The 21,572-nt window shown below is 46.3% G+C and overlaps 1 protein-coding gene across 2 annotated transcripts in view; it reads left to right on the plus strand.

Moving 5' to 3' along the window:
• The first annotated feature begins 3,584 nt into the window (after nucleotides 1-3,584).
• NSMAF (neutral sphingomyelinase activation associated factor) overlaps nucleotides 3,585-21,572 on the plus strand; it is a 64,358-nt gene continuing 46,370 nt past the window's right edge. For both annotated transcript variants that reach the window (XR_012644431.1, XM_074987159.1), the window contains exon 1: nucleotides 3,585-3,815. Coding sequence is in view for 1 of the 2 variants with exons in the window: in XM_074987159.1 (XP_074843260.1) it covers nucleotides 3,763-3,815 (53 nt within the window). In the remaining variant the exon portion in view is untranslated. The remainder of the gene's footprint in view (nucleotides 3,816-21,572) is intronic.

Here is a 21,572-nt window from a genome sequence, read left to right on the forward strand (position 1 = left end):
TTGAATGATCTGGACAAACTGGAGAAATGGTCGGAGGTAAACAGGAAAAACTTTAATAAGGACAAATGAAAAGTGCTCCTCTTAGGAAGAAACAATCAGCTTCATAAATATAGAATGAGAAGCAACTGCCTAGGAAGGAGTACTGTGGAAAGGGACTTAGGGGTCATAGTGGACAACATGCTAAATATGAGTCAACAGTGTGATGCTGCTGCCATAAAAGCAAACATGATTCTGGGAGGTATTAACAGCAGTGTTGTGAGCAAGACACGAGAAGTCATTCTTCCACTCTACTCAGCACTCATTAGGCCTCAGTTGGAGTATTGTGTCCAGTTCCGCGTACACATTTCAACAAAGATGTGGAGAAATTGGAAAAGGTCCAGAGAAGAGCAACAAGAATGATTAAAGGTCTAGAGACCATGAGCTATGGAGGGAAGAATGAAAGAAATGGACTTGTTTAGTTTAGAAAAGAGGAGATTTAGAGGGGACTTGATAGTGGTTTTCAAGTACGTCAGAGAGGAGGGAGAAAAATTGTTCTCCTTGGCCTCTGGGGATAGGAGAAGGAACAATGGGTTTAAACTACAGCTGGGGTGTTTAGATTAGACATTAGGAAAAAATTCCTAACTGTGAGGGTGGTTAAACACCCTAGAATGAGTTACCTAGGGAGGTTGTGGAATCTCCATGGCTGGAGATATTTAAGAGCAGGTTAGATAGACACCTATTGGGGATGATCTAGATCAGGCGTGTCCAACCAGCGGCCTGCGGGCTGCATGCAGCCCTGGACAGCTAGTAATGCGGCCCCACAAGATTGTAAACTTTTAACATTATTATGTGATTTATATACATTAACTATATTATATATTTTGTACGCGGCCCAAGTCTATCTTCACTCAATGCGGCCCAGGCAAGCCAAAAGGTTGGACACCCATGATCTAGATGGTGTTTGGTCCTGCCAAGAGGGCAGGGAACTGGACTCAATGACCTCTTGAGGTCCCTTCCAGGTCTAGTGTTCTATGATTCTAGAAGTGCATAACCAGGAGGGGGGTGAAGCACTGGAATGTGTTACCTCGAGTGGTCATGTAATCTCCATCCCAGAGGTTTTAAAGCCTTGTCTTGACAAACCCCTGACTGGGATGATTTGGTTAGGGTTGGTCCTGCTTTGAGCAGAGGTTTGGACTTGATAACTTCCTGAGGGCTCTTCCAAACCTATGATTCTATCACAGGAATTTCGTTTCTTCAGCTAGTTCTATTTATAAGTATGTCTTAACTCACTGGGAATAGTGGTAAGTGGCACGATTGAAGTACAAATAATAGTGGTAGGTAAGGTCCAATGATTAGGCCTTAGTTTGGGGCTTCAGAGGGGTAGGTTTTATTCCCTATTCTGAGACAGACTTCCAGTGTGATTTTGGGAAAGTGTCTTATCTGTTCTGTGCCTTAGTTTCCCATCTCTAAACAACCAGGGATAGTACAGTAAAGTTTCAGAGTACGCGAGGGTTCCATTCCGTGCGCCCTCACGAAATTTGGATTTCATGTAAGTGGGGGTCCAGCTTTTTCCCCAGCAAAACACATGTTCTGCAGCCAGGGAAGCAGCAGAAAGGTAAGTCCTGGGATGGGGGGGCAGTGAGGGAGGGTTAAGCCTGGTGGTGGGTTGGAGCCATGGGAGGTGGGCGGGCGCTAAGCCTGGGGTGAGTTAGGGCTGCAGGGGGGCAAGTGGTGGAGTTGAGCCAGAGCTGTGAAAAGGGGTGGTGAGCCGGAGCACTGCTTGGATGCTGAGCTGGGCCATGGGGGGTTTGAACTAGAGTGCGGGGGGGTTAACTGGAGCCGCACATGGGGGGTTTGAACTGGCATGCAGGGGTTGGAGCCGGAACCAAACGTGAAGGGTGGTGAGCTGGAGCCAGAGCTGGGCATGGGGATGGGAGGGTGAGCCAGAGCTGTGCGTGGGTGGTGAGCTGTCAGGGAGGTTGAACTGGGGCCGGGGAGGTTGAGACAGAGTCATGTCTTAGGTGTGGTAAGCTAGAGCCAGAGGCGGGGGTTGGGGGCGAGCAGGAGCTATGCGCAGGTGGTTAGCGGAGCTGGGAGGTGAGGGCTGAGCCAGGCCTGTGCAGAGCCGGGGGGGTTGAGCCAGGATGTGGGGAGCAGGGGGGGAGAATGAGTTAAGTGCAATTGGAAACTGCGCATTTCCAGGGTTTACTGTAGGAATCAGGGTTGAGCCATGTAAGAGCGGGTCATGTACTCTGGATTTACATACTCTGAGACCTTACTGTAGTACTGTCCTACCCTTTAGGCACATTAAAAACCTAAATATAGTAAAGTGCCCCCCCGCCACTCAAAATACCCTCCCCCCCAAAAAAAAACCTGGCCGTGATTCACCAGAGCCACTGTTACTGGAGCTGCACCAGTTCCCATGGTTGGAGTCTTGCCAGGCCCTGTGGCTGGAACTACCCAGAGAACTGTGCTGGGCCCTGTAGCTCAAATGGCACTGGGAGCCACGCCAGGCCCTGTGACTGGGGTCACTGCTGCTGCTGCTGCCCCACCATTTTCCCACTAAGTGGTGGGGCACATGCATGGAGAAGGCAGATTGCGCTCCACGTGTGTGGCACTAAGGAGCCGCACTTGCCACACCCCAGTGTCCAGTTCGTGGCGAACAAGCACATTGCACACCACAGTAGTAAAGGTTGTGAGGTGCTCAGACACTGTGGTGACAGAGCCATTTAAACTAAAAATAGGTGTAAAAATCACTCATAGGATTAGATTTCTCTCTCCCTTACAGCTACTTTTCTGAGTTTCTGAACCGCTTGGTTTAGTAACTGTCTTGGACACGTGGGCAGCTCCAGCCACATTATGGACACCACTGAAATGGAGTAGAAATAATTACACATTTGCGCTCTGTTTTAAACCAGTGAACTTTTTTCAAGTTCCAAACGTTTATGGTCACAAGAGAGAAACCAGCCTGTCATTCATACACAAATGAGCTCATTATTAAGCTAAGGCCACTCCTTATTCTAATTCTTGGCTTTTGCAAAATCAGTGGTTCAAGCATTGGCCCCCTCAACCGAGGCTTGTGAGTTCAATCCTTGAGGGAGCCATTCATGCATCTGAGACAAAGAAAAGTTATCTGGCAGGGTGGTGGATAGCTCCTGCTGGGAGTGTCGGGGACTGGACTCAGTGACCTTTCAAGGTCCGTTCTCGCCCTATTTGGAGGTATATCTCCATATCGAATAGAAGACCCTGAAGTTGTTGGCTCAGGATCTTCCTGGCTGTCACTCCACGGCCACGACTTTGGGACCGGGATGCCCCTGATCCCATGGAGACGCCCGGAGGAGAATGTCTTTAAGGACTGGGGCTGCTGCCACCGACTCTAACTGCGGTCCGGGCCTGGACTCCTGCTACCGGCATGGCTGGGCGTCCCTCAGCGCACCTCCGTAGCTCCCTCGCAGGCGAGCGGACGAGCTGCCTGGGAGGGCGGGGAGCTCAGCTCGGACCCGCCCCGGCGGCGGTCGCGGGGCCGCGTTAATAACCAATGGCCGCCGCGGCGGCCGCGGCTGGGGGAGTGGCCCCCGCGTGGGGCCGGCAGGGGGCAGGGCGCCGGCACCTCCCTGGCCGCCGAACGTCGCGTGCGCCCGGGCCGGGGCCTGGCGAGCGGGATCCGCAGCCACCCGCCCGCGGGATAAATGCGACAGAGGCGGCCCGGGCGGCGAGCGGGGTGAGGGGGGAGGCCGCTCGGCTCCGCGCTCTCCGCCCCCGCCGGGGCCTGCGGGCGGCCCCATGGCTTTCACCCGGAAGAGGCGGCAGGAGCAGCAGCTCTACTCCAAGCAGAGGTGGGGGCTGGGCCGGGGGCTGCAGGGCGGCCCCGGGGGCGCGCTGCGAGGGGGCACATGGGGCTCGGGCTCCCGCGTCCCAGACCCTCCCCTCAACCCCAGGGGAGAGGGGGCAGATGGGGGCAGCGCTGACACTTTCCCTTCCTCCCCCACCCCAAGGAGAGAGGGGACAGATGGGGGCAGCACTGGCCGTTCCCCTCCCCTCTCCCAGTGTGCGGGAGGTGCCGGCGGCTGGGCTGTGCACAGTGTGACCAGTTCGTGGGCCATTGCGATCAGTTTCACGGTCCTGGGAGTTCGCACATTTTGAACAGGAAATGACCCGTTTTCTTTCTAGACCTTGGAAACAGGCGAGAGGAAGATCTTGTGTTCTGCCTTTTTAAAATTCTGCGTTCAGCTGCTTAAATCTGAAACGTTTTGGTAAAACAGGTAGGGGTTGTCACCTAAAAAAAGACGTTGTGGAGGATCACAAGGTTATTGAGGGTTGCAGGAGGATGTGTGATGCTGCTGCTGCCATTACTTCTGTGCTGCTGTCTTCAGTGTTGCGCCAGCCAGCAGCCACTGCTCTTTGGCTGCCTAGCTCTGAAGTCAGTGTTGCCACCTGCAATGGTGCAGAAGTGAGGACAGCATGGTATGGTATTACTACTCTTGCACTGATGACTGCAGACCTGGACCCTCAGTCAGCAGCTGCTATGCTATGGCTGTTCAGCTCTCACGGGAGCAGCTCAGAAATAAGGGTGGCATGGTATGGTATTAGTGACAGAGAGTAAGCCGTGCTAGTCTATACACTATCAAAACAAAAAGCAGTCAAGTAGCACTTTAAAGACTAGCAAAATAGTTTATTAGGTGAGCTTTTGTGGGACAGACCCACTTGGTCTGAAGAAGTGGGTCTGTCCCACGAAAGCTCACCTAATAAACTATTTTGCTAGTCTTTAAAGTGCTACTTGACTGCTTTTTGTTTTGATGGTATGGTATTGTGACCCTTACTTCTGCACAGGTAGCTGTTGGTGGGACATTTGCCTGAAGACCTGAGCACCTGGTCAACAGTTGCCACTTTCTGGTTGCGCAGCTCTGAAGGCAATGCAGAATTAAGTGTGGCAGTACTGCAGTTGCCTTTTGGGTTAGGACCCCCAGTTTGAGAAATGCTGGTCTCCTCCCTGTGAAATCTGTATAGGGTAAAAGCAGACAAAAGATCAGCTTTCATGGAGGGAAAACCAGATTTCATAGTCAGTCATGTGTTTTTCGTGACCATGAAGTTGTAGGGCCCTACTTGTATGCTATGAACAAGTGTTCAGGACATAGCTAAGCATACAGATCTGTTTATTTTTACATTTGGGTATAGGGTTGAAAAGAGAACATAAACATTCCTCTGAGCGTGTCTGGGTAGTGGAGAAGGCCAGATTCAAAATACTAGGTCAGGCGTAACTCTAATTATTCTTAACTGATCAGGAAAATAATAGCCTAAAATATAGTTAGCTAAAGGTGGAAAACTGTCCTAAAATAGAGCATACATTTCCCTCTCTTTAAGATAGAAATTAAAACAGTAGCTATGTCACTTGTATGTTCAGTATCTTAAAACACTGCAAGCAAAATTTTTGGAACCCATTGTAGTGGCTTACATGTTTGAGATTGTATCTAACAAGATGGTCTGTTTTTAATTTACAAACCCTTTGGTAGCTTAGTGTATAAGAGGTGTCATACACAGTTATCCTGTGATTTTTTTTTTTTTTTTCATACCCAAGTTTTCTCTTGGTATGTGTTCTTGTGGCTCATTTAAATCTGGGAAAAATATTCTGAGCACATACTTAATTCAGGAAAAAGATAGCTAAATCTTCTATATTTCAGTAGTTTGGATTTTGTTTTATTTGTCTTGTCTTCATCAAGACTGACAATATGTGCTTTTTGGAACCAAAATGTTTTGTAATGTTAATAAATGTAACACTTGAATTGTTGTAAATAGATTAGAACTTTTAGTTATCTTATTTCCAAAATGTACGTCTGTATGTTTATTTGGAGGGCTGCTAAGAAACAGTACTACAGCATAATTGCCTTCCAGTTGAGTAATCACAGTGCCCGTACCAATCAGAATGGAGTAGTAAACTAAACACATGTGACCATTTTACAAATGCTGTTCTTGTGAGTGGCTCTGTGCAGCTGTTGATTGCATTGCACTCTTCATGCTTGGTAAGGAATGCACAGAACACTGAGACAAACTGGCTAATCAATGGCTAATGGAAAAAGGGAGTGGGGGTGAAATTAGTAAAGCATTTAATGTATTTGCAAAATACAAATATCCATTGGATTACTTTTCTATTGCTGAATATTTAATTTTTTTAATAAATATCATGTTATGGTATTTCGATGCTTTTGGGGTCCTGTTGTGCCCCTCCATACAAGAATGGTGTGATTGTTTGGAGTATACGGCTTTGAGGGTACGATGTATAAATCAGAGGGGGAAAAAACCCTTGACAGGATAGGAGAAGAGACAGAAGAGTTCTTAAAGCTGTGATAGGACAAATTGGTTCTTAGGGAGGGAAAGAGGATAGTAAAGAAACATTAAATAATTTTCTTTGAATTGTAAAAAATGCTATGAGATCAAGGGTTGGTGTACTAGTAGTGACTAATGGGAAAAGGTCCACCAGCTCAGTCTGTGGGCAAACTCATGTCTTAACTCACTGTCTGCTCTGTGTGGAGTCATCACTACTTCTTCCCAGAGGTCTTCTCAACTATTGATATCTATACTGGGTTTCTCCCAAATTTAATCTAAACATTTCATTGCCTACTAATGTTTCTAATTTCAGCAATTCCAAAAATTACTGATTTGTCATTACTATTGTTTGTAACTGGTCTCAGTTTCGCATCTCTGAATTTTGTGTCCAGGCTGCTTGTTCCTTTCCCAGTCGTTAGAGTTCTGTGAACCAGTCGATCATCTGTCTGACATGATTATGTGGCGTCAATTTCATAGCCAACAGTACACAAGAGACTTATGTGACCAGTGTGTCCTGGTGCATTTGATGGCCCTAACCTGATGAATTAGGTATGCGTTTTGCAGCTGGGTGAACTGGTAGTGGCCTTTCAGTATAAAATTGAGTGAGACCCTAGCCCACAACTTTCAGAATTGTGATCATATTTGCAGCAACCTTTATGTGGATGCCCAAATAGCTGTCTCCCTTAGTATAGTGGTTGAAAACATTTTAAAGCAGGGATAGTCAGTAAGCGCTGCAGGCAAAATCCAGACTGCCAGATGCTTTTTAATCTGATTTCGTTATGTATTGCCACTGTTATTTTTTAATTTTGCTCTGGAGTGTGGGCGTTGTGTATACGTTGATCAAGAAATTTGGACTGTGACAAAAAAAAATTTAGGTATCTTGGATTTAATGTGTTATTTTTTCTCCTCCACTGTTTTTTTTTAAATCAGTAAAATTGGGTCTTGATACACCAGTTTTTCATGAAGTCCTTACTTAAAAGGTACAGGAGTGACTTGGGAGCTTTACCATCCCTTAGTTCAGGCGCAGACAAGATCTGGCCTACCAAGACTTTTGACCCTGCATCGCTGGACCCCTAAGGCAGACGTGCTGCCTGTTGCAGGCGGAGGCTGCTGAACACAGTTCATGGCTCCCTCTAGGTGTTGCGCCCCTTGCAGTGGGTGTTGTGATGATTGGGCTGGGGTTGGGGCCAGCATACAGATTCTTTCCATCTTCCCCTGCAAGAGGTGCTTGATGCAGACACACCTTGAGGGGAGCCTCCAGCTGTTTGGAGCAGCCTGGGGCTGTATCAGGCATGGAGCCTGCCCTTGGGGTCCTGCTAAGCTATTGGTTAGTAGATGCTTAGGTAAGTACCTCCTGGCCAAGGTCTGCCTCTGCTGTGCCTGTCCCTTCCCGCAACTCACTGCCCCAGGTTACCACCCACACCCTCTGTACCCCCACTTCCCCTTTACCACAGGTCACAGCTCCCTCCCAGAGCCTGCACCCTCTCCAGTGCTCTTCCATCAGGCCAGAATCCTCTCCTGTACCCATGCACCCTCCCAGATACTGTACCCCAAGCCTCTCCCCCAGGTAAGAACCCCCTCCTTCACTCAAACTCCCTTTCAGACTGGACACCTTCTCCTGCACCCCAGCTCCCTAGCCCGAGCTCCATTCTTCATTCAAACTCTGTCCAACACCTTCTCCATAGAAAAGCATGGCATTTGTCCACTTACTAAAATCTTGGCATAGGCCCATATCAAAATTATTGCCCACCTCTGCCTTAGTTGAAGGGCTAAGCTGTTGACTCTCTAACAAAGAGCTTTTCTTCTATTTGTTTGCTGGATATTTGTTAAAGGGACACAACTTTTGTCAAAATGTCTTCATCTACTAATGTGATTTTGGGTGTTGTAATTATATAACTGAAAGAAATTTGAATTTTGCATTTTTACTATGGGTATCTGACAGTCCGTGTACAGTCAGTTTTGTTAGCTTTTTTACACATCCACACTGAGAAATATTCACAATAGTAGATGGTAAAAGTTTAAAATTTACTAAGTGGAAGGCATAGTACCTCCACCTTTATGAAACTAAGTTAGTTGTATCCCTTTAAATAAATGGCTGTGAAAACACACACACACACACACACACACACACACACACACACACACACACACACACACACACACACACACACACACACACACACACACACACACAATGTTTTTTAAGTAATCTCATTCCCCTCACAATCAAGTTTTAATTTTCTTAGTTTCTGATTTCATAAACCTCCTACTTTTCTAGTTACTTACAGTTTTCCAGAAAATCAGGAGAGGACCAGAATTTCTCATGAGTTCACCAGCTGAGTAAATAAAAAGAGCAAGAGGTCTTATATTTCACAAAAAACCTCAAAGACCAAAAAGGGGGCACAATACCCAGTACCTTTTTGCTTTTGCAAGACATTTTTATAGGTTTATAACAGAAAATTTCCTTTCAGATGGGTAGACATCAATTATAATTTCTTTGTCACTTCTTTTTCTCCTCTATGCTTTGTAAGAAAATTACTTGAAGGGCATATATAGTGTCCCTTTTGTCTTGAACTAAAGTCATCTATGTTGTACACATTAACAGCGTTTGCTGTTTGAAGGAAATGAAGTTTGGTCTATGTTGATTTTAGTTACAAAATTTACAAGTAAAAGGATATGGTTTTATTTCCTGTGTGATCATTGTCATGTGAGTGGATTCAGTTCTTTGCTGTTGGCTGTTAGTGGAACAGATGGAGTGGGACTAACTCATTGGTCTAACACCCTGTACAGAGGATCTTATAAACAGATGTCTAATGATCTACATCTTTCATGATACACTGCTTTCTCTTCAGGAAGCTTGTCTATTTCTGTGTTTTTGCATAAGATATTGACAGCATATAGGCTCTGCAGGTGGCTCCTGGGCAAAGGAATTGTTGGACACGCCCCACCCCCGCCCCATATTCTAATAACCTTGTCTTATTCTCTTGGAGCCAAATATCCAAAACCAAAAACTTACTGAGGATTGTTGTGCTCAAACATCTGTAAATGTATATCACTTTTTATTTATGGATACCTTCTTCGGTTAATAGTGTCTAAAATTTTATAGAGAGTTTTAGGTTAGGAGTAGCCTGAGGATTCCACTCATTCTGGTGCTACAAGCTGTTCTACACAGATAACTTTGGTGGGGCACTGCGCAGAGGTCTACCCATGTGGTGTACCTTGCAGAATTGTGGCTTAAGTCTGCACAAGCTGGAAATTTTATTCAAGGTTGCCTCCTTCTAAAGAGTATGCCTTTGAAAGTTGAGAGAGCACTCGGCGTGGAAATGGATTTATTTATTTTAGAATACTTTAGTCTTTTAAACTCTGTAGTCTTCAAAATCTCTGAATGAAATATAACTGGGCTGATTTGACAGTTTAGAGACCCAGTAGAAAGGGAGATTGGTGAAGCTTCACATTTTCAGGCATCTGGTTTTCAGACTGATGAGAGTCAGAGGGGTAGCCTTGTTCGTCTGTAGCTTCACAAATAAGAAGCAGTTCTGTAGCTTCTTAAAGACTAACATTTATTCATTTGGTAATGAGCTTTCAATGGGTAAGACTTTCAAATCTGCAGAAGTGGATCTTACTCACGAAAGCTCATTACCTAATAAATAAATTTGCTAGTCTTTAAGGTGCAACAGGACTGCTTATAGACTGATATGAGTTTGTCAGCAAGACCCAGGGAATACCTGTATACCTAGGAGCTGATAGTGGTAATGATGGAAATGGGCTTCTCACCAAGGCATTGACGTTGATATCCTCAGTTTCGCATCAGCCTTTTGGACCAAGGTGTTCCAGAGAGAGAGAGAGAGAGACTCAAGGGAACACAAGTGTTTCTTAAAGATGACACACACTAATAACTTTCTTTGCACAGGTAGAGATGAAACCAGGGCTATGATCATCTCACCAGGGTATCAGTTGTTCAAGAGTGTCTGGTACCCCTCAGCCTTTGGGGGGAGCTCAAATTAGTGTTTTTAAAAAAAAAAAAAAAAAAAAGGTTTGATTCTCCACACTTGTGCACGTGAAGTAGTTCTGAGGCTCATGTGCCTATTTATGTGGTGAATGGTTTATATAACACAGCTAGCCTCTCTGCACATATCTGGAAAACTATCTCAGCATCACAAGACCTGAGGATGTGTTACGCTTAAGGCTGCAAATCTGTCACAGAGGTTGCAGAAATCATGGATTCCGAGACTTTCCATGACCTCCATGAAATTCTACAGCTGCTGCAGTGAGGGGGTCTGATTCCATAGGGCAGCCTAGGGATCTGGCCCCAGGGCCAGCTTCTCAGGCAGTCCTAGAACCAGCCATGGCTGCTATTGCTGAAGCGGTGCTGCAGCCAGCTACATCTGCTGCTGCTAAAGCAGCCCCAGTGACAGCTCCATCAGCCCCTGCTTGGCAGCTCTGGGTGGCTGGCCCCAGGCACCCCCCAGGGCTGTTGGACCCCAAGAAAGCTAAGATTTAGTCAGGGGTGTTTAGAATAAAAGTCAGGGCCAGATTATGACCGTGATTTTTTTTTGTTGCTCGTGATTGGTCCAAGACTTTTTAGAATTTTAGCTTTAATTATGGTGACTGAATCTGAACACCACCTGAGACATTATAGGTGTGAACCCAAACCAGATCAGAAATCCAGAGTTAAAAGAGCAGGCTGGGTGCTGCAATCTGCTTCTTTTCAAAGAGTATTCTTATTTTGGGGGAAAGTATTTTGAATACAGCTGAATATTCAAAAGGTACTGAAAACTTTTTGGGAAATAAAAGAACCTACATAAGCAAATGCTTGCTGTTAGGGGAGGTGATAAGGGCTGGAAGAGCAGGTGAAAATAGAGGAGCGGTATTGGGAGGTGGGTAGCAGTGGGTGGGGACAGGTTGGGGCAGAGTGAAGGAGGACATAGAGGTGTATGACAGGAGAATTGGGGGAGAATAGGGGCAGGTGCTTGTCAACCTCTTATTCTCCTTCCATGTGAATGTCATGATCAAAGGCCCCCCAGCTCATCTGCAGGGCAATGACTCCCCTCCACTCCCGCCGCCCTGCATTTGAGCCAGTTTCTGGGTGAGGAGGTCTGATCCCTCTTGCTATCCTTTCATATAAGATGCAGTCTGGGTCTTCTGTCCTTTCAGAGAGTCTGAGCCCTGAGGTCTACCTTGATGGCATGCTAAGGTCTGGGGAGACCCTGTCCAGTCAGCTTGCCTTTCTGTGGGAGTGCCGTCCACGCTTGTTCTCCCTTATGTGATATAGAAATCGGTGCTACTCTGGGAATGCCTGAGCTCCACTCACTGGCCCATTCTTGTGTTCCGAGGGGTTGCTCTCTATGGGTCTGATCCCCTCCTGTGAGCTAGACTGGGGGAGTGGGATAGCCTTTTTAGGCATTACTAGAACTTTCTCCTGTCCCCTCATGTAAACTGGGATGTGGGTGTCCTTGTCTACACTACCATTTTAATGCACTGTAACTTTCTTGCTCAGGGGTATGAAAAAACATCTGCCCTCTTCCACCCAAGCACATCAAGTTTCAGCGGTTTAAAGTGCTGAAGTGCCAGTGTAAACAAGCTCCCAGCACTGTTAGCTACTCCCCTCATGGAGGTGGTTTACTTACAGCAGTGGGGGAGCTTTCTCCTACAGCTGGTACCATGAGCACACTGCCGTGTTAAGGCACTGCTGCAGCTGTATTGTAAACTGTCAAGTGCAGACAAAGCCACAGTGTCTAAGCGGGCCTGAGTTCATCTCCCCACTGACTTCCCCATGTAAATCAGGATCTGGGGAAGCCCTGCCCCAGTGGGTTGGGGATTTAGGACAGGCATGCTCAGAGCATGTATAGACAACACAACATTACATTGGGGTGAGGAGCGGAGGATAGCTATGGTGGTTACACCTTAGAAACTTTCCAGAACTGGAATGGGGCAAATATCCACTGACTTGAATGGGAGCCATTCATGGATCACAGAGCTTTTTTCCAGGTTATATTAATCTTCATTGAGTGTTCTGTTCTATTGAGAGCCAGGTAATTTGTACACTGCTGTGTATGCTGGCAAAATTTGTGTCACTCAAGGGTGTGGGGGAAAAAAATCTCTCCTCTACTCCCTGAGCAAAATAGGTTGTAGCCTGCACAGCAATAAGTCACAGGAGAGCTTCTCCTGCCAGTGCAGATACTGCTGCTTATTGACATGGTTTTACTATGTTGGCATAGAGCAGCTGCACAAGTGATCTTACCACAGTGCAGCTGCATCAGTCCAGTGGTGCTACTGTAAACTCTCTAGTGTAGATAAGGCCCAGCACATTGAGATGAATGGCCACTTAATATCTGTCTGAGCCTTCTGTGATGCTCGCTTCCAGTGGAGCATCAGCTTAGTCATAGCTGTGGTTAGGATTCTTGCTTAAAGGATGACTCTTTTGGGAGTATGTCTAAACTTTAAATACTACAGCAGCACAGCTGTGTCTCTGAAGTTGTGGCACTGGAGTGCTTCAGAGTAATTTTACCTATATGAATAGGAGGTGGTGTTCTCTTGGAATAGGTAATCCACCTCCCCGAGAGGCAGTAGCTAGTCGACGAAAGAATTCTACAGTGTGTTAGACTAGCAGCGCTGCTCAGGGATCTGGGTTTTTCACACCCTGTGCAACATAGTTAAGCAGACTTACTTTTCTGGTCTAGAAAAGAATCTGCATGTTTACTTATCTTATCTTGAAATTTGCTATTCCTCATGGAAGTGTTGGTCTGGCATAATCACCCCCCCCCCCCCCCCGCCCAGTTGGGTCACTTAAGTAAAGAGTTCCTGAGCGTCGGTTCCCAAGAAAGATCTCAGAAATTAAGGTCACACATTCTGGCATCCTTGAGCTTGAAACCCCCTGAGATGCTTCCCATTGTTGAGGCACACCTGCCTTTTGTGATAGGAAAGCTTTGTCTGTGCTTGTTGGGGGTCAGCTCCCAACTCCAACAGCTATAGGCAACATGAACGCTTCCCTTAAGCCTGTACAGGTCACTCTTTGTCTCTACAAGCTAGTGATAAACATGTTCAAGCCTCTCTCCCTGATGCATCCAGGCTGTGTTCTGCTGGGTGAGCTGAGTATTCAGAGATTTGCTGCTTGCAAGGAAGCAGAACGCCTTAGCTTGCCAGTCTCACCTGAGATCACTACTCTGCACTTAAATATGTTTATAAGGAAAGCAAGTAAAAGTTTATTTAACGAAGCATAGAAATTCAAGTGATAGCAAGTGAAAGTGTTGCCATCAAGTAGTTACATAAAAAATCAAATCGTAAGACAAATTGTCTAAGTTCTAGAATGTAATCTGAGTTCTGAAAAAGTGTTTTACACCCAGACATGGCTGTTACTGTCTGTCTGTGAGACAAGCCGTGCTATCAGCTTGCTTCTGGGTGAAAGATATCAGGTGTCTGCATCCCCATGTATATCAGAACAATTGATTATTCATAAGCAGGACTCCTTCTTGCTGTTTTATTTTTGGATGGTCCTTTCTTGTAGATTTTTTCCATCGGTTAGGGTACATTTACATTACAGGGAAGACTGACCCTGCAGCAATCCATCTCCCAGAGTTGGATTTAGCGCACATAGTGGGTATGCACTAAATCAAATTTACAGGGCACCTCTGACTGCAGTACTCCCGCTCCCTGTTAGGAGTAAAGGAAGTTGATGGGAGCACAGGCTCCCATCAACCTCTTTTAGTGGAGATGGCGTGAAAGCCTAAAGTAAAATACATCAACTTTAGCTATGTAATTAACATGCTGAAATTGCATACCTAATGTAGATGTACTCTAATTCGATCTTTCTCTGTAGTGTAGACCTGCCCTTAATCAGCTTTTGGTTCAATATGCAAAAGGCAGACATTAGGAGAGACAATACAGGGTGACCAGACAGGGATCTAAACATCTGTTACCCATACTGAAAGGAACCCATCCAATTGATGTCACCAAGGGATCATCTGGGTTAGAACATATTTTTTCAGTACAGACATACAACTCCTTAAATATTACCCAAACATACATTGCACAATGACAATGATGACCAGATGGCTCTTGGTAGAGAAATCATTCACCACCTTTTAGTGAAATATAAGTATTTCCATCCTATGGGATTCCTGTAAAAATCAGTGCACTCCTTGGCATCAGAAAATTGCTAATAGAACAGATTGGCCATGTGTACACTTGAAAAACTTGGAAATAACCATGCTAATGGCCAAATAGAAGCATACTAATGAGGCACTGAAATGAATATTCAGCACCTCATTAGCCAGGTCACTCGCCTGCAGCTTGTCTACACGGGAGTCCTTTTTGAGAGGACCCTACAAACATTGAAATCCCCTTATTCCTCTCACCTGAGTACAGCTGTATCAGTATCTACCAGCTGATAGGAATAAGGGGATTTCGATGTTTGTAGGGTCCTTTTGAAAAGGACCCCAGTGTAGACGAGCCACGGGAGAGAGAACTGCGGCACTTTCCAAGTGCTGCAGCTAGCAGCATGCTTATGAGGCGCTGAATATTCAGTTTAGTGTCTCATTAGCATTCTTCAATTTGGCCATTAGCATGGCCATTTCAAAATTTTTTTGTAAATGCAGACGTAGCCATAGTGAAATAACCAATACTGCACAGATACAGTTGTTCTCTCCTTCTCATTCCTATACCACTAGCTAGTGCAGTAGTTTCTTTATGTGCACTAGGATGCACCGTAAATCCTCCATGGAGATCTCTAGGAAATTTTCTTGGAAGTAGTCTGAAATCCTTTCCTGAAGACTTCTTTGAAGGGCTGTCTTGTTTCTTTCCCCACTGTAAGATGCTTTCTGTGCGACTTTGCAGTGACTTCAGCAGGCATCATAGCAGCATACATGCTAGAAGCATATAGCCAGATGCATGCAGGAGCTCTTTTCTTGTAGCTTCAGTTACCCCAGTAGTGAGATACCAGCTACAATCACCACCATCTGTGGGAAATGGACCCTGTAGCCCTATGCACATGTACCAATAACCCCACTGCTACCCTCAACCCTGCACTCTTTTAACTTGCTCCCTTCTTCCCCTCAACCCCCGTCTCCAAGTCTCTTCTGGGACTGCAGAAGTACCCCAGGCACTCAACCCTGTGGAAGATTACACAGTGACAGCCTCACATGCACCCTGTGAAAACCTCATTAGCATACATGCTCGTGAATTCACTGTTCCCTCCCCTTTAAAGATATTTTTTCCCTGTAGGCATGAAGTTTACCTCCCCATTACATATGTATATTTGCATGTGTGGAATGAAAACCTACTTATGGAAAATGAGTTTGTCTTTATTCTTCAGCATATGGCGGCTGCTGCTAATGTTCATAGACAATAACGATATATGTGTTTGCACTGTTATAGAAGAGTGCACTCGGCAATCGTTACATGGTTCATAACAAACGATGCCAAGCTTAGCAAACTACAGCAGTGCACATTACTGTGGTTCATTGTTAAAATGCTCCTTCAAAGTCTCCCTTAGGCTTTGTCTATGCTACAAAGTTTTGTCGCTGAAAAACTGCCTCTTCAACGTAGCACCCTGTGCACCATCCACTCGAAGATCAGCTGCCCCCACAAATTCATTAGCATCTTAAGGCTGCTTCTTGACTACATGACTGCCACAGTATTGAGCAACAATGGGATATGTACCCACAGTGCATTGCTCATGCTGTTGATGATGATGCCCCCGGTTGTGGGTATAGTCTGTGCACAGAGGGAGCAAGCGTGAACACCCTGTAGTGATTTTTGTTTTGTCAGCTTTTGGGTGTTGACATATGCTTTTGTTGACAAAACTTGGTAGTGTAAATATGCCTTGAAATAAATAGTCCCATATTACTTATGGTATTTGGCCGTTCAAAATCAGCAGACGGCTGATCTGTCTCTGTGTGCCACCTCTGCAGAAACTTCTCCTCCATTGGTTCACATATTATGAAGCACACATCAGGCAGCTATGATCATGGGAGACATTGTCCTCACAGAGGTCTAAAGTCCTGAGTAGATAGCACCGACCACTCTGCAAACAGCCAAAAGCCATTCAGCTATCACCGTGCATCCACTGAGCCTGCTGCTGAGCTCTCCTTTCTGTTGTCGAGGTGGCTGGTGTACTGCTTCATGAACCGTAGGAGCAAGGGGTATGCTGCTTTTTCCAGTATCACTGCTGGCATTTCCACATTCCCAATGGTAAGCCTGTGATCCCTGATTGCAGCTTTCGGTACCCACCTGTGTTCCTAAAGATGTATGAATCCTGCACTTTCCCTGATCCAGCCTGCGTTGATGTTGGTGAAGCATGTCGATGATCTACCAGCACTTGCAGTACCATAGAAAAGTAGTCCTGGGTGCTGAGGTGTATTCCATTGCAGGGTGGTCTGATGCCAAAATAGGCATGTGTGTACCACCGCAGCTTGGGAATCCCATTGCTGCAAAGCCATCCACTGTTTCTAAGTGTTAGTGTTGCTGGTCTGAGCAGGATGTCATTAATGACCCCACACGTTGGCATCACAACCACCACTCTGGTGAATTTTCTGATTCCCGTTACATAAATTTTTCACTGAAGAGCACCTCAGGGTTACATTCACATGTATTTTATTAAGTGCCACTATTAGATTAAGGGGGGTGAAAAGGAAGAAGAGCTTTCAAGCACACACCCACACACTCTTACCTTTCAGCACTCATGTACTTGCACAGGTGAACTCATGCAGGTGAAGAGTTGCATAGGGCAGCAGAGGAAACTAAGGCATAGGGGGTCCAGTGTGTCCGACTGCAGTCATGAATTTGGGGCAGTGAGTATGATCCCCTTGTCGGCTTGCTTTATTGTCAGTGTAGTACCCAGGAGTAGTCAGGCAGTACTATGCATCCTGTGAGACAGAGTCCTGGGCTGCCTCCTGCTTCCCCAACCATCTGAGACTAACTTCTGCAGAGAGGTGATGGCAAGAAGAAAACATACTCCTATGGCTTTACACACATCTTTTGTATGTTTCAGTCCAATAGCAATTGTCCTGTCCCACTGTCCCAGGAGGCTTTATGACCATGAGTCACCACCATTGTCCCAGGACTCTGTATGACCATGAGTCATCAGCTAACAGCAGATGTGACTTTGATCTTCTCTTGATGGGGGTTCTTTCTCTTTCTCAGAAGGTGGTGGGGCGGGGAAAGGGGTTTTTGCAGGGCTCAGCTCCTATTATTTTCTGGCCATCAGGATTCTGCTGGCACCTGGTTGTCTAAACAGGCTGGCTTCAGGGACTCGTTCCATTGCACAAACACACACATTCATATTTCTAGTTGAAATTGCAGACTCCTAGTTTTCTAACAGCCAGGATTTCTTACAGACTTAAGGTATCTATAAGCAATTGCTTGCTAGCTTATAATACTTAATACGCAGCTAAGCAGCTGCTACAGAACAAAGCATATAGAAAGTTACAGGACTTACCTCTGTATTGTACTGGTCTGAGTAGAGGATCTACACAATGATTCCTAGCTGAGCAGTAGCAGTCAGGCATTGCCAGCTTCCATGTAACAATCACTACATCTTCGCCGCTGTGAGCACAGCTCTCATTTTGTTGTTGCTTTGCTGGAACACTAGTTTGAGCTCCACCCCCAGTTGTAGGAAGGTGTTCTTGTACATTCCAGAGTTCTTGAATGCCACTGATCATCGTCCCATGCTGGCATAGTGATGCGCTCCCACCACTCAGTGGTTGTTCCTTGGGACCAGAACTGAGGGGTCAACCATGTGCAGCTGCTCTGTGAAAGCCAACAGCAATTTGAATTGTTTCTTTCCATGGCATACAGCAAGGCAGATTCCTAGGCATCTTCATCAGACTTGTAACTTAGGAAATACTGAAGGATCAGACATATTGTTTTGTAGTGCTCAGCACAATACTGAAAAGCAGTGGGATCCTTGCTTTCAGACAAAGATGGCCCTCACATAGGTTACTGGGATCACTAGAAAGTGATACAAAATGTAATAGGATGCCCCTGGAATGATGGGATGGAGAAAAATGCATCGTGGGACACAGCCCTTGACCCCGTGAGGTATTGGAAACCTTTCCCAAAACACTCCATGATAGATCATGGTGAGTTTCCCAGTGGGATAGCTCCCTATGGTGCGCTGCTCTGTGTTTCATGCAAGAGTGATTAGTGTGCTCATGCTCTGCTGACAAAGGACGCACAATAGTGGTTTTATTACAGCAGTGGCTATAGGTTGACATAATTTAAGTCGATTTAATTTTGTGGTGTAGACAAGCTCTCAGTGTCAGAATGTTTGGCTTTCTTCCTCCATGGGCATATTGGCTTGTGCCAACACTTCTGTTGTTTAAACATTCAGGGATAGATTATATTCTTTGTTGCTCATGATCAAGTGCTGAAGTAGTTTTTCATATGCGTCTGCAACTTCTCAGGCAAGATTTTTTAATTCCTTCTTCAGAAATTAATTTTTGCTTCATCTCTACATTGATTTCCTCCCCCACCCAGGTATCTTAAGTTAACCAGAAATTTAATTGGCACAGTGTAGAAGACAATGCCATGAAATTATAGCTGTTCAAGCAAAACTCTGTTGGCTGTGCTTAAGTTGCTACAGAAAGTGCACTTACATAGACATATTAAATTCAGCTGTACTGTGATATGCACAGTATTGAAAACAGAAATTTCAGGCTTAATCCTGCACGTTCCTAAGCACTTTCAGTGCCCACTGACATCAATGGGAGTTGAGGACATTCAGTACCTTGCAGATTCATGTCTCTAGACGCAGATTATCTCTTATTAATATGTAAAATCTTACATAACAGCAAATGCTTTTCAGGCCTCCAGATACAGTTTCAAATTGTTCCATCACCAAATCAAGTTTCAGCACATCATATAGAAGTACCTAACAGACAGCATGGAAACCCCCCAGCTCAAGTGTGTTTTAAAAAAAGCTAAAACACATGTATAAATAACATTTTTTGTTTGTGGAGATTGTTAAAGCCTCTCTAATTGCACCACTTCAGGAAGATATGTGTGAGCCAATATGTAATACTACAGTGCTTCCCGTTTCACAAGCTGTCTCACTAGGTTAGTTTAATATCAGCTGAATTCCTCTCCTTACCTCCTCTTTTTTGTGTATGCTTAGATGCTGGTGTGCATCACACAGATTCTTTCCCCTTCCTTCCGTCCCCACTTCTCAAAACACTTTTAATTGAAGAAGTGAAACCAGATTGTCATCTTAGATAGTCTTGAATTTCAGTGGGGCCTTTTGATGGCCACCAACACCTTCTGGAGGCTTTCTCTGTGGATCTAGTCCCTTTGTAGACAGTTTGCTTGTAGCGACTCTATATCTTCAACTGGGTTCCCTTACACTGGATGCTTGCTGGTCTCGTTATGTTGGATAGTCACTTTCAGATCCTGACAAAAATATTATATGGAACAGCAGGGCTTGAGTTGGCACAGTGTGGGGAAAAAGGAAAACTGTATTCTTGTCATATTTGCTTATGGATTCCATTTTAAAATGTTGTTACTTTTGCTCTAGCCTTCTGCGCTAATACAAAAAGTACACAGTTATACTTAACATCTTTACATTGATTTTTAGGAACAGTGGATGGTAATCCTATATGTGCTAGGTATTCTGCTCGCTCTTAAAATACAGCCCCAAAGCCTCCAAATTTGTCTGGGTGGCTCAGGCAGGCATAGTACCAGAGGCTCCTTTTAAACTGATGAGATTTAAAATGCTCAAGTCAAATATATGACAGCATCCTCCCTCTCTAGGCTTTAGAGCCCAAGTTCCACCTTGAGCCACAACTTCGGAGTAATGTCCATACAGCCACATTTAGGCTATGTCTAGATTAGAGTGATGTGTTGACAGAGATTGTTGCCAGAAGGTATCTTCTGAGGAAAATGTCTGCTGACAGATTCCGTCCAGACCACAGGGCGGATCGCTCTGTCAATCCGCGGTGTCTACAGAGAGCATCTGGAGTGCCCGACTGCTCTCTCGACAAAACGGCCCCCCAGAACCACAGCAGATAGGGTTGCAGGTCAGTATTTCCTTCCAGGAGCCCGGGTGAGATGCACCCTTAAAAGAATCCTGCCCCTGACACCCATGGTGAATCGTGCCTATCTCCACGATGGACAGCATAGCTGCTAGAGCAGGGCTTTTGACCCTTTGTAGGAAAAACAGCTCTTTCCAGTGAGCCATGGTGCACCTCCTGATGGCCATCCTCCTTCCCTCTGGAGTGGGGAGAGGTGAACCTGGCACCAGCTTCAAGGAGCGCTCCATGTGCTCCCTTTGGTGCTCAGGCAGGTCTAGAGGTACAGTAACAGTTCCGACTGGTGGGACCAGGTCGTCATGGGATCGTGGGGTGACTAGCAGTGAAGCCAGAACTTCTGCATGTGGAGGACACCTTTCTGGAGCTCTGTGCCTGGCTCACCTCTGCCCTCCGGAGACAAGACACCTGCCTGTGGCCCACCATCCTTCTGGAAGCTCGCCACCCCAGACAGCTACCACTCCGTGGGCAGCCAGTGTGGTATGGGAAAGTCCACTGTTGGGACCCTCCTCATGGAGGTAAGGCGCTCTTGGGCTGCAGTCCCCACATGGAAAAAGCGGGAGGGGTGTTTGGACCAAAAGGGACTGTTGGAAAGCAGGGTTGGAGGTGTGGGAGTGGGGGCAAGCCCCATCCCTGGGGAGACTGTGCTGTCCCACCCTTGCACAGCCCTGCTGCTGGGGGAGGTGGGGTTGGCCTCACAAGGAAGGATCCTGGAGAGCTCGGGGAGGGGGGTGACAGGAGGGAGCCTGGGAGGGAGGGGGGGGGAGGGACACACACACACTCTCTCTCTCTCTCTCTCTCTCCCTCCCCCCCCGCCCCAACCCAGGGACGCATTCCATCAGTCTCCTTGCTCTGGCCATCCATATGAGAGATGCAGATGCAGTGCTGGCTGGATTTGCCACCCTGCGTTTCCCAAACCATGGTGGGCTATCAGTGGGACCCACATCCCAATCCATGCCCTGGAGTATAGCGTGGCCAAGTATATCAACTGCAAGGGATATGTTTCAATGGTGCTGCAACCACCACGGCCCCAACCTGCCGCAGCCTTAAGCCACCAACCCACCGCAGCCTTAAGCCCCCATTCCCGTGGTGGCCCCAACCTGCTGCAGCCTTTAATCCCCCCTCAACCCAGGAGTCACTTACCTTTCAAAAAGAGCTCCACATGCCCCTTCTCCTTTGCCGGCTGCTATGTTCCCTTCTGTGCAGCTGCGTGGCTCCCCCCAGCCCTCCAACATAGTGGAGGGAAAGGGGCAT

Source organism: Carettochelys insculpta, chromosome 2 (genome assembly GCF_033958435.1).
Source record: "Carettochelys insculpta isolate YL-2023 chromosome 2, ASM3395843v1, whole genome shotgun sequence".
Taxonomy (NCBI): domain Eukaryota; kingdom Metazoa; phylum Chordata; order Testudines; family Carettochelyidae; genus Carettochelys; species Carettochelys insculpta.